Source organism: Colius striatus, chromosome 1 (genome assembly GCF_028858725.1).
Source record: "Colius striatus isolate bColStr4 chromosome 1, bColStr4.1.hap1, whole genome shotgun sequence".
Taxonomy (NCBI): Eukaryota; Metazoa; Chordata; class Aves; order Coliiformes; family Coliidae; genus Colius; species Colius striatus.
Window position 1 is genome coordinate 27,582,838 of NC_084759.1, and position 13,992 is coordinate 27,596,829.

Genomic DNA, 13,992 nt, shown 5'->3' on the forward strand with positions numbered 1-13,992 from the left:
ACAACTGTATGTAGAGACAAACGGGTTTTCACTAGAACATCTGTACAGTAAGGTCCTCAAGGAGCAGCCTAGTTCACAGAATCATAAAATAGTAGGGGTTAATCTGTCTTAATGAACTTCTAAGACTCCGATCTGACTCTTGACTCATGGTCTCCTTCAACTCAGTCTAAGAATCACTGACCACCTTTTGCAGGCTAGCAGTGTTTTAGTATATTCTTTGTATGACTGTGAAATTGATGAAGTATTAATCAACAAATTATTCCAAAGTTATTTATTTCTTGCACATAAAACAAAAATAAAATCTTACAAAAAAAGGAACCACATTTTACTGAAATATATAATCTTATTCATCCACCAAGCATTTTCTTTAATGTAAGCTAGAAAAATAGAAATTCCATCTTGGACCCATATTGTGCAGAAACTGCCTAGAGAACTACATTAACATAAATAGGGTTTTTTCCTTGAAAAGGGACAGTGCACATTGCTTAACCAGCGAAGCGTACAAGCACCAAAAAGAATCCAGTGCAAATTTCTAAGCATTCTGATTACTTTTCCTTGCACACCTGATTTCTAAATGGTTAACAGTTCAGGTTTTTCATGTTCTGAAACAGAGCCAATCAGAATCAGTTGAAAAGAAAGTTGCATAAGCTATTGCCTCTTTGTCTTGGCATTTAGTTTTCAGCAACGTCCTAATAAAGTCTTCCTGGAGCTCTTGTTTGATTTGAAGTTAGGCAGCAATTGTCAGAGTAGAAGCAAAATATTTTTTTTACTCCTTATCTAGAACCCTTCAAATATATTCCAGGTTTACAGAACATTTTGGCCACTCGACGTAGGTGTCTGTGACCTGGGGTCATAGTTAAAATTACCAGTGGTACACATTCGTTATGTTAAAAATCCTGTCAATTATTATTTAAAAAAGTTTTGTAGCAAAAATTTAGACACTACTATTAGTTTGATAAACAGGTATTGAAGTTAAAAAAGTGAGACAGCATCTGATACAGATCACTTAGGGGTTTCACTATCCCTTTTCTGCGTTTTTTTATGTAGACTCAGGTTGATATCTTGGTTGCAGTCCACTCCACAGAAAGTGTCTCTTAAATAAGAACAAACGTTAAATAAATAATTAGGTCTTCTTTACCTGGATGATTAACATCAGTTTTAGTTTAGCTCTCAACAGAAAATGTATGTGTTATTTTATACACGTTTCCAAGGTTTCAATCCCTTAGAATAAAAGAAGTAGAACAAAAATACAACTTTTCCATCTGCCCTCCCGAACATACGTCCCACCTTAAGCTTTAGCACTTTGAGTCATCCTGTGCATACAATCAGAGCTAGGTGACATCTGGGTAACAGGTCAGGGTTGGGCAAAGCCATGTAAATCAAACACAATGAAACGATTCCATACAATGTAAGTGTCCTAAAAAACAGAGTTTTCTTCATTTTTTTTTTCATTTTTTTTCATTTTTCTACGCCTGAACATTGGGCTTCCAGTCCCAAAAGGCCATCTTGCTGAATTTGGCTAGATGTTGAAAAAGAAAGGAGAAAGTTGCACACAACATATTTTGCTATACAGCTTCTAAAACTTGTAATCATGGCCACTACAATCACATACGCTGCTAAAAACCGACGAGTCCAACAAAGAAGAAAATTCATACAAAAGCAAGCAAATACTTCAGGCTTGCTCAAGGGTGCTGTTGGTCTGACCTTGCAAAATACTTAGGCAGGTGCTTAATATTAAGCATGTGGGTCACTGTGCCAAGAGAGATTTTATGGTGAACACTAATGCACAAATATCAGTTCGGCTGATACTTCTCTTCCACTTCAAGATAAGCATGGACGTAAGTGCTTTGCTGGATATGGATCAGGATGCTCAACACCTAACAGGACTTTAGGCGCTGATCCAGCAAAGCACTTACCCACATGAACAATGCTGCTGACTTCAAGACCACTGCTCATGTGCTTAACATTAGGCATGCTCGTAAGTGCTTTCCTGGAAGGGCCCGACAGACCAATAGTGTATAAACTATAAAATTTGAAGCAGTGTATGTTTAACACACTGCATAGTTAACAACGTTAATCTGCTGAGATTTGCTTTTTCTTGGAACAGGGCATGTCTAACTTCAAGCATTTATTTTCAGAAAGTGTGTAAAAAAAGCCTTTAAAAGTTGCTTTGAGATTATGGCAAGTTAAAATAATATTAGCGAGTCTCCTTTATGCTCCTCTCATTTCTTCCTTGCACGCCGTTGCACAGGCATCTAAAAAGGAAAGAGAAAACACTAGTGATGATCTATTCGAATAAGCATCCATACCATTTAGTTTCTCTCTAAAAAACATTGTCAGGTTCAACTGAAGACCTGACAACAAGCATCACTGAACTCTTCCTAGATTACAAGTCACGATGTAAATTCTGCCAACTACACTGCCTTTTCCACAGAAAATATTCAAATCAACATCTGTCACATCTACAAATAAAACTATGCTTAATACCCAAGACTGAAAATGATGTGCAAGTCCTATCCTTACACGTCCCTAAAAACGTGCTTCCAGATGAAGCTTTCCACACCCACAAATGGGAAGTCTAGAAGAGCAGAAACATAAGAGATGCTTCAACCCAAAACAACAACTAGAGAAGTATCACAACTCATTAGATATTTCCATGAATGTGTAGAGAGGGTACACTCATCCAGAAAAAGAAACAAAGTAAGACCACATTTCTATAATGGTGCTGGCATATTGTTTCATACTAAGCTAACCAAGCAAGAAACAGTGGAGCAGCACTTCATAATGACCTACAGCTACTGCTGGCCAGGCAGAGGAAATATATTTAAATCCTTGTTGTGGTAGGAAATATTGTTTTATGTATCTGGCACCATATGCTCTTCATAACTTCTTGCAGCTAGATGTCGAGGAAGTTTCAAAGTTACTAAATGTATTTCATCGTCTCCTAAAGGGAAAAGTTTTTGTTTTCACGTGAAAGCTCTCATGGCTTTTGGAAATGGCTTGGGGTTTTTTTTGGTCACGCACAAATTCCTGCTCAACTGAAAGCACAGACCCCAATAAAATTACTATTGTTGCAAGTTACAGCACAGCTGTCAGCTGAAGTCGAGATGTGACACAAGGTATGTGCACACAGAGGAAGAACTCGGGGCTCAGTCCTTAAGCCCTGCGGCAGATGTAAAAGTCGTGGATGGAGAATGAAAAAAGAAAAATCGGCACCCCAGATCAGAAGTCAGCACAAAGGCCTTCCATCTTTATCAGAATTCAGGGTTTTTTTATCCTTTATCCTTTTTATCCTTTATCCTCCTTCAGTCTGAAATCCTGACCAGAGAAACTGGGACTTTTGAACGGTTCAGTCAATGAAGACACATTTGTGAACTTATTTCACAAAATCTTTAACGTCTTAACACCTGAACCCCTAAAACTAGCAGCTTCTACGGTGTTATTTGTCCTAACCTACAGTTACTGTTTCTAGTGTAACTCTCCCATCCTACGCTTGTCTACTTTCTTGACATCTTCCAGTGCTTGGAACTGGCTTTCCATTAATAGATACACAATTCCTTTTCTCTCATTTACCAAAATACTCCCAAAGATGCTGCTTATTGTACAAAACTTCTCCTTTATCGTGACAGTATGCACCTGTTCCTTTTTGTTTCATAACACTATCCCATGCTTTGGAGCGGTTTTTAGTTGTCATCACTGATGAATCCCTTCTCCAACTGACATGAAGCTGGGGGGTTTCTTTGACTGTCAAATAAATTGCTGGTCCAGGCTGGATGTTTTTCAGAATCTAACCCTTCCAGCTGATGATCACAAGCACCCATTCTGAGCTCATCAAACATTAGTTCTTTCCAGTCACAGCAAAGACCCATCAGATAAACCAATACGTGCTGCTGCAGGCCTGGTCTTTACTTTCTGTCTACACAAGGTAGGAAAAAAGCAAGATGGCAACTCTAAAAGCAGTCCTGATATTTGTCTGATAAGAAAAGAAAACCTTACTAATAGGGCTGGTGAAATTCTGCTAAAGGCAGTTGAACAACAAGGCATGTGGATAACAGGAATTTCTCTAAAAGCATTTCTCTGTAGCTCTCACACAGCAATTCCTGGTTGGTTTCTTTTGTGTCCCCTGCTGCTCCCAATCCCCTTCCATTGGTTCAGAAAGTTGACACTGATGAGTGGAGTTTTATTAAAGTACCAAATGACTTGGGAAAATGATTCTAAGTTAAAAAAAATCAATGAAATCTCTCCAGGTGAATTGCACACTGCCCAATTTACATTCAAACGCTAATACTATGGGCTGATTTTCAAAGATAAGGAAGACTGACAGTAGCGATTCATCAGAATGCCTGAAAATCATTTTTTTCTACAGCCCTTCATTTCAGGTCTAGATGATTCACTTCAGACTAATGTTTTTAAAACTAGTAATGTTAATTGTATGCTATTGGGAGGCCATCCATGTTCTTTAAATAAATCTTTCAATAATCAGAGATACCAATTCCATAGATTTCCAAATATTTTCCTCTATCTGGAATTTCAGTCATAGTGACAAACTACATCTCAAACTTTGAAAGAACCCCAGTTTTTGAAAGGCATTCAAACCCCAGCAACAACTGCAAAACTGCACACAACACACATCAAGGCTTCGCATTTACTTCTGGTTGGAAAGAGAATGCCATGGAGCTCTTTAATCTGACAGACACCAATGCAATCCAAGGGTTGTGAACGGCAGCAAGTATGTCTGAAGTGGAAAAATGGCACAGTTACTAAAAATGATGATACACCTGAGTTCACCGAAACTCCCCATTAAGAAGGGACACGAGCAGATTCTCTGCTGACCTGGAGTAGCAAAGAACATCCTGTTTTATGAGTGTCTTTCTAAAGCGGAGGGTAGCTGATCCAGAGTGACGACATGATGGAACAATTGCTGGGTGAAAGTATGAGTGCTGTGCACAACTGGCAAGACCTATACAAATGATTCCAGTGACTCTGTATCTTTTTCAATTCTGTGAATCAGAGAAGCTGCAACATGGCAGAGACCTATCCCTCTGAAGCTACAGGAACACTCTGGATTGAGGAAAGAACACATCCAAGAGTGCTCACTGGGTTTTAAGCAACAGTCTGACCTTGTGAGACACTCTGTAAAATGAAATCTTACCTAAGGCACTCGTACTTCAAGACTTTTGACTCCATCTCCGAACAGGCTCTTTAAAAACCCCCAGTTTTGCCTTTAAATACATCTTTCCCTAATTATTTTCATAAGGACCCATTGACCTTGGAACTGAACATAAAAATAACCCTATATTGCTACGTGTTAAGAGATTTATCATGTAAGCCCAAAGTGATGCTGTAATTCTTTAAGGATTAAACTTTATGCACAGCAAAACACCAAAACCCATTAAGAAATGTCCCGAAGCCCAACCTAAACATACAGCAAATACGACGAGCACAAATCTGTTACACAAAGCACTTTATTGCGTTACATGCACATTGACATTTATTGCAATTTGTTTCTAGCATTTTCAAAACAACCCAAATCCCAGTATAGACACTGCCTTTGCCTTGATAAACTGCCACCAACAATGCCTGCTTGCATCAGCACTTAGATTTGGGTCTACATAAAAATCTAACAATACCATCCTGCTCTGGTGTTATACTGGGTAAAAATCCCTCAAAGTTTAAAAAAATAATGCTCCCCATGAATGAAAAAAACCTCTCCTTAAAAACTCAAAGGTGGGCATCTTTCCAGACAGGAATGGAGTGCAGTGGAAAAGACTCCATGGTGGCCCTGAGCTTGCACTGGAACAACGAGCAGTACAGTACCACGTTAGGCCTTTCTTCTCAGTTGCCTGGACCGTGTGAATGCAGCTAGGCTGTCTTCTTGACCCAGGCTGGAAGATCTGCATGGTACTGCGTTGCAACAACTCTGTCCCATACTAGCTCACAGACCTCTTCCATCACACTCCACCATGTGTACACAGACGTGCCCTGCATATACTGTACTAACAAAAAACCCCAGGAGACCTCTTTAGCTCAACAGAAAAAACCAAAAATAACTGCCGCATAAAACTCTTTCAACAACAAGTCTTTATTTTGATGCTTTAGGTTTGGATCCGAAGAAAGCGGAAATGGATTTCATTCCACTCTTATCAACTTTGGCCAGAGCCTTCTGTGCTGCTGACATCTTGCTGTTTGCCTGGTAGTGAAATGGTAACAGAAAAAGTTAAGCAGCATCTTCACAGGAAGTAAGTGTAAGCTATCAACTCCTAAACACAGAAGTCAAGCAAGAAGTTGAACTGCTCTTTTAGTATACAGCATTAAAGATAATGTTACGCAAGCCTTAAATTGTAGGAGAAAAACCTTACAAAACAAATTTGAGATTATTCAGGCAGAAAGATACTTTGTCAAGAATTACTTAACCTCAGACAAAGACACAGAATCAGTTACAAGGACAAGGAGGTGAAACATCTTTCCTTTCTGCAGAATGCGGTATCCCAACTCAGACGTTTACTTTGGGATAATCCCTGAGTGTACATTAAAAGGAATAATGTGTGCAATATAACAGATGCATACTGTACCCTCCGCTTCAATCTCATGATTATGCTGTCAGAAGGCTGAATTACAGCCTTGCATTTAGAGATGATGAATAATTCACACTGATTTATTATCAAAGACTCCATGCGCAGTGACATAAAGGGAAAAGAAACAGAAAAACTAAGAATGAAGAAGGTAACTAGCATTTGCAAAGCACTTCAAGGCCACTGGGACAACTTCCCAGACTTTTACACCTAAAACACATCTTATGAGCCACATTTTACAGAGCTGACCTCTTCTCTTACATTTTAAAAAGTTACGTTTTAAATCTCTAGCTGTTCTCCCTATTAAGAAAACTTTGCATTGACTTTTCTTTATGACACTCCTCAGTCTGCAGGACTTTGCAATTACAGTACTTGGGATCAGCTAGAAGGTTATGGATAGGATGGAGATCTACAGCAACAGCATGACCGTCTGTGTTACTATACAAACACAAACACTGCCAAAGTATTTAAAATAAGTCGTATACTGTACAGCATCCAAGACCTATTATCTTTTCTTTCCCAGATTCTCTCACCAACGTGCTTCATTATTTCAGAAGTAAATCATTTTTAATGTTAAAATGAATTATCTCTTCTCCTCAGTTTATTTCTGTCTTTATACCCAGTTCAAAAGATATAGGCACATAATGGGGGAAGGAGGGAAACATGCATATTTTAAACTATTTATCACCTTCACTTAGGAGGCGATCGTCTCCTTCAAAACTAGCATGTGCCCCAAGCACAAAAGATTCTGGGTGTTTTGGGGATAGGAAGGAATGTATCTGTTACCAGCTGCTTCTCTTTGCAAAGGGATAAAGAGTAGCCAGCGTTAGTCTGAAAGTCACAAGACCAGCACCGAGGGCCTTTTTGGATCCCAACGGCCTGGAGAAGGGTTCATTTTCTTTCAATGTTCAGAGAAATAAGCCAGTGCAAGCCTCACAACCTTGGCACACATGGACAGAATCTATTTCTTTTCACATCTCTCTTGCTCTCCTAGGAATAGTACAGTGGCAGGCATCACTGGCTTCAGATTTGAATTGGCCTCCAAACTTTTGCTGGAGCTGGCAATCAGCAGGCTCCGTGTTGATTCAACTTCATAAAGCTGACATAAGTAAGTGCACAAGTGATATTTCTAGAGTCTGTCTTAGCATCCCTTGGAATTTAAGTGAACGTTGCTATCTTTGTTTCTTTTTCAAATAACTGAAATTTAACCGTTGCTATCACTAAGCCATAGGATTTCTTACCTAAAGATCTCACAGCGCTCTGCAAACATTAGCTGAGCACTTTAGCACATGTGTCAAAGTCTGTGAGGTTCACTGGAATGCTCATTGCTGAAATACAGTCAAATGCTGACAATACAGAAAAGTCCAGAATGGGACATTAGGAGTGTCAAAAGTCAAATTAAACCTGAATTAAAAGGTCAAGGAGATTTAACTACAGACATTCTAGAATTTTGTATTTGTTTTTCTGATGTATTTTAGAGGAGAAAAATAGGCACGCTGTACCAACGTTGGAAATTAACTTATGCTTTAGCAAAACGTGCAGGAATGTGAGGCTTGCTTACCTTTTTGGTTTTCAGATTGCTGCTGTTAAATTTAGTATAGCCGTCTTCTGCTTCCACAGGGGCATCTGACAATTTCCTTTTCTGAAATGTTAGAGTGAGGAAGTTGCTCTGTCAACCACTTTTATGATGTACACACATGGAAGATTAAAGCTTTGGCTTTATTACGTAACCATAGCACCAAAATTGGACTGGCAGTCAACTGAAGAATCTGCAGTAACAGTGGAAGATTTCTCTCTGTAAATATCTTCTTTATGTGTGAATACACACCACCTCTACAGTACTCAGAAGAGACCATTCAGTGTCATGGGAAGCGCTTTCCTCTTGCTAGCCCCTTCTGAAGAATGGCTTTTAGAAATCACTTCCATGACTGTGACTTTGGTGTCAGTCTATTTGGAGAACCTTTCTGGAGCAGCTGTTGGAAGTTAGTGTGAAACGGCCAGGGAACTCAGGCTCTGGTCCCCATGGTCTCATGGAACTGTGCAGCAGCTCCAGTGTTACTGCTACCTACCAACAACGAGCAGATCATCCTCTAGTCTGGTATTTGTTTGTGCACAACCTTTAGAAGTAATTAGCTCCTACAGTTTGTCAACAGGGAAATGCTGACACAGTTCTGCTGACTGCTGCATCCCTTGAATCCAACAGTGCGTTAAGAAGGTTGATTCTACGTGTGCTGGATGCCTTCTAACTTCAGAAATAATGCAAGTGAATGGTTTTCGACACTTCACATGATCAGGCTGTAAGAATGAATATTTCTTTCCATAAACTGTGAGCATGTGTTTAGTTTAAAGGTGAAAACTTCCTGGTATGTTTCCAGAAGGAGAAAAAAAAGAGTATATGGTATTTTACAACAGTGTATTTTTATTATTATTATATATCTGATATTACTACCCTGTCCTTAATATCCTGTGAAATCTAAACTGTGGCCTTCCTACTTTTTGTGCCAAACAGAGTGATTTTGCAAGCAACTTGGATGGTACCATACTTTTTAAGATCCTGTTTTATTCATTTTGTTTATGGTGCTTGTGATCTCTCACTCTTCCCCCTCCCCTCTCTCTTTGGCACAGAAGCCAGTTCTGCAGCTTAGATTTCTCAGCTCTTAGAACCAGATCCAACAGCAGCCTTTTCGTTTGATTTCAACGGGATCTGGATCAGCCTCTCTAGGAGGCTGTTTACTGTGCTGTGATTACATTTTCAAATGACAATCTAATTAATAATTACTATTCTCCTCTTTTGGGAATCTGATAAAACAAGTTTTTAAAACTTGCAACAAAATGCTTGCACTTCAGTAAAACATTTGCTGTTTACTTGTTGCAAAACCTACATGTTCTTTGTAGATGTCTGTCATCATCTGCCAATGGGCAGACATTCTTTGCTGACAAACTGGACAGTATGACAATCACAACACAAGATCAATGGCTTACAATTAATACAAAGAACACAGAATTTTGACTTAATCATTAAATCACAGAGTGTAGACTATACCCAGTTTACTCTCATACTACACGGGAGAGTCTGTCCTAAAATTTCTGTTAACCACTGACGTTTCTAAATCTCTCCACCCTTCCGAATTTGTCTCAACATCACTTCTTAACATGCAAATATTTTACCAGAATAAGCAGTACATGCTAGAACCTTCTTTATTTGCAACAATCCTGTACTACGTCTGTCAATTCGTCTTGCCCTCATGAAGAGGAATGTCACTGCAAAGGAATAAAAATGGTCTGATGGAGACCATAGGCTCTGATGTGCAAATCTGCCTTGCTCCTCTGAGACTCTGAAATAAAGGAGTGTTTTAATTTCTGAAGTTGCAAAGACTTAAACACAGAAGCATCACACACACCTTGGTCAGTGCTCTGGAAATTAATCAGATCCTCAGCAAGATTTCACTGCCCAACAACTGAACAGTTCTAAGCCTCATTTCCTCTGTAACCAAACTGCTGAAATAAAACTATTTTTAAAAATAGATTCTCAGAACTATCCCAATGGTATAAAAGCTATTCATACATAATACGTAATGTACATCACATGCAGTTTAATATAGTTGTTGTAACATGCTTATATGGCTAATGAATATCAGTTGGCTCCTGGTGTGCATTTAATATTTCTTACAATGCATCAAGATAATTCTTAACTGAATCAAAGGGCCAAGTAACTGTGCAGCCAGAACAACTGTCCAACCACATGGAAATAACTTATATCCATGGATATACATTGGAGAACAAATGCTATTAATAACAGTAGGGCCCAATTATTCCTGCATGTGCTAGCTGACATAGTGCTTAACAGAACAGTCACTGAACTGCCAGAAATGAGGTTATTTTAGACTTTTGTTTCAGCAAGTAGCAGGCACGTTGCAGGAAAGGTTGGTGTAGTAAGTAATCTAGTTTCAGTAGACATAGGGTGCCTCAGTTTAAATTAAATGGAAAGGATAATCAAAAGAGGGGTTCTTCATCCTAGAGGGGGAAACTCTGCAAATCATATACCTCAATGCTCTGAGCCAAAGCAAAGGGACTTGATGTGTGAGGACACTTGCAATATATAAGAAAAAGATGGAAAAGGTGATTTTTGGATCTTTTACTTCAAACAAGGTGAAAAATCTTCAAAGACAGAGCTTCTCAGACTAAACTATATGAACGTTCCATGCTCTTCCTTGCTCACACTTGATGTACACATATTCCACTCCTCCCACCACCCAAAGATACTAGGAGTAAACAGAATTCTTCAATGAACAAGGACAAGAAGACTGCCCCCCTCCATCAAAAAAAAGAAAATAAAAGAAAACACTTGTTTTGGGGTTAGGTAATTCTGGGATAAAGTGAGAACTGCCAAAAAGTCAGCCCTTGGAAAGGAAATTCCACCAAACAGTAAAAGGTTGTTTAGCTACAAAGGCAAAAAGGGGATCAAAATAGAAAGTGAAGCTGCTATACAGTAAGGACTGGATAGATAGTAAAGTTAAACTATGTGCAGCCCCAAAATGCCCCAAAAATCCTTTGCTTCAGTGAACTGTTTTCAATAAAGTTGAACAGGTTAAACACAGAGACAAAAAAAAAAAAAAAAACCAAACAAACCAAAACAGAAATCACTGAAGATAAACCTAAAACTCAATATGCTCACACTGCTGGGAGACCGCCTCGGAAATCACAAGTCCAGAGACAAAACCCCTTCTATCAGTTAGGAACCATATTGCTGACACAATCTTGCAAACACTCATCTATATATATGGAGGAAGAAAAAGTGGTAGTATGCCTCAGCAGAATGAAAGGGGGAGAAAAGAGTGAAAGAAAGAAGAATAATTAAAGACATAGAGTAAATGAAAACTAAACAGAGGAAATGTCTACTGACTTAGCTTTTTTTTTTTCCCCCTCAAAGATAACACATTTTCTTAGTGACAGAAACATGAAGCTGACAGAGAACTTGACAAGATACCACTTAAGCAACTACAATTACAGAAAATAAAGATTGTGGAAGAATTTTAAGGTAGATAAGAAACTGGGTAAAAGGGAAACAAAGGCAAATAATGCAGAAAGGGGTGTAATTGAATCGGATGATTACTAGTGGAATGCCATAAACAGTATTTATTCAAAATGTTCATTAATTGTTAAAGATAACAGCATGCCAACATTTGCTGAATGTATACCACTGAGCAGCATTATGAATACCTGAAGAGCTTTTAACACTGTGAAGGAAAAGCCACAGAACCTCGAAGACTGGAAACATTAAAACCACACGAAACGTACAGAAGTACATGGTGAGCTACCTGGCACATCACACAGTAATAGAAGATCTCGACCTGCTTGAGAGTTGGGCAGAGAGGAACCTCGTGAGGTTCAACAAGGACAAGTGCAGAGTCCTGCATCTGGGAAGGAACAATCCCACGCACCAGTACAGGCTGGGGGTCGAACTGCTGAAGAGCAGCTCTGCAGAGAGGGACCTGGGAGCCCTAGTTGATAATAAGCTAAACATGAGCCAGCAATGTGCCCTCGTGGCCAAGAAGGCCAATGGCATCCTGGGATGCATCAAGAAGAGTGTGGCCAGCAGGTCAAGGGAGGTTCTTCTCCTTCTCTACTCTGCCCTGGTGAGGCCTCATCTGGAGTCCTGTGTCCAGTTCTGGACTCCCCAGCTCAAGAGGGACAGAGAAATTCTAGAGAGACTCCAGTGCAGGGCCACCAAGATGATCAGGGGACTGGAGCATCTTCTTTATGAGGAAAGGCTTCCTTATGAGGAAACGGGGATTGTTTAGTCTAGATAAGGAGACTGGGGGAGGACTTCATCAACAGTCATAAATACCAAAAGTGCTGATGTCAAAAGCATGGGGTGGGTCTTTTTTCAGTAGCACCCAGTGTCAGGACAAGGAGTAATAGAACACAGGACGTTCCACTTGAACATGAAGAGAAACTTCTTTCCTGTGAGGGTGAGGGAGCCCTGGCACAGGCTGCCCAGGGAGGGTGTGAAGTCTCTTCATCTGGAGGTTTCCAAACTCGCCTGGACATATTCCTGTGTGATCTAGTTGAGGTGAACCTGCTTTAGCAGGGGGTTGGACTGGATGATCTCTAAAAGTTCCTTCCAACCCCTATAATTCTGTGATTCTGTAAAAGTTTTACCATCAATAATTATATATGATACTGGTCATCTACTTTGCAACCACTGAATGGAGAATCCATCTTACAGAACCAAGTTTGGCTTCATAAAATGAAAACAGAAAGGATATATGTTTTCCCTTTACACACTGAGAGAACTAATGTCAGGGAGGGAAAAGAGCCATTTCAATTGAAAAAATCCCAATGATAACGTTAGCACAAAAGTGCAGGGGAAAAAATTGGCCATGAATAAATTCAAGGTGGAATTTACAGGAAGGTTTCTGAGCATCAGAGGAATGAGGTTATAGAACAGTCTTCCAAGAGAAGTAATGGAAATAAAAAATCCTAAAGAGACTTGCAGTGAAGAATGGTCAGTGCATGAGAGATTATCCAACATGGTTGTCTAAAAATCTGTGACCCAGGAGGTCCCTTTCAGCGCCCTCATAAATTACATATGAAAGGAAACCTATGAGGTCATATTGTCTCTTCAACCTCAATAAAACTAAATAAGCAAAACAAGTATGAAAGACTGCTGAACAAAGTGATAAAATACATCCCCCTCCCCTTGTTTAAATGGGAAAACCAAATGAAAAAAGCCCTTATTAAAAAATACAAACTACCTGTTAAAATTTCTTGCCTTATTTCAGACAGGATTTTCACAAGGCCAGCTTACTTACTTTGTTGTACCCAGTGCTAGGCCTAGCCTAGTTTTGATAATAGTTTGGAGAAATTAGCTTACAACAAAATGTATCTGTCAATATCTTAATGTCCTCCTACCTTCAGTGGTGGCTCTGGTACTGGGCTTTTAAGTTCTGGGAGCCTGTAGAACAAAAGATTTTGAGTTATAAAGTAAGACAGTTGGATTGTACAACCTCAAGTTTATAATTCCTCACAAAGGCTGCTTTGGTTATCAGCTGCTCACACATGGCATGCGTTTGCAAAAAAAAAAAAGCGGCTCATGGGCTCTATTTTGGACTTAGATAACTAAAGCAGAGCCAGGCACCACACATAAAACATAGGCTCCTTAAAAAATTCTTAGATCTGGCAACCTAAACAGAAGAACTCCACCTCTACTTTTGAAAATCTCAGCTATTGGTAAGATGGTATTATAAAGCAGCTAACACGAAACTGTTACGCTATGGGACCTTCAGGCTGCAAATTGCAGAGTTTTCCTAGGTCATCCTAGCCCTCTGAACAGAACTGAATACCAGGATGAGGATTCTGGCTCAGATTAGTTAAATATAAACTAACACAAGTTAGATATGTGAAGTAAAACCCAAGG

The 13,992-nt window shown here is 39.4% G+C and overlaps 1 protein-coding gene across 5 annotated transcripts in view; it reads right to left on the bottom strand.

The window, feature by feature from the left end:
* Nucleotides 1-285: 285 nt before the first annotated feature.
* Nucleotides 286-13,992, bottom strand: part of RNASEH2B (ribonuclease H2 subunit B) — a 44,480-nt gene continuing 30,773 nt past the window's right edge. For 3 of the 5 annotated variants that reach the window (XM_061994278.1, XM_061994260.1, XM_010201597.2), the window contains 3 exons: nucleotides 13,488-13,530; nucleotides 8,134-8,214; nucleotides 5,448-6,190 (listed from right to left, as the gene is read on the bottom strand). In XM_061994278.1, coding sequence (XP_061850262.1) covers nucleotides 6,083-6,190; nucleotides 8,134-8,214; nucleotides 13,488-13,530 — 232 coding nt within the window. In that variant the 3' untranslated portion in view covers nucleotides 5,448-6,082. Of the gene's footprint in view, nucleotides 2,256-5,447; nucleotides 6,191-8,133; nucleotides 8,215-13,487; nucleotides 13,531-13,992 lie in introns of those variants that run through there. The other 2 variants (XM_061994286.1, XM_061994295.1) reach the window with 2 other exon arrangements.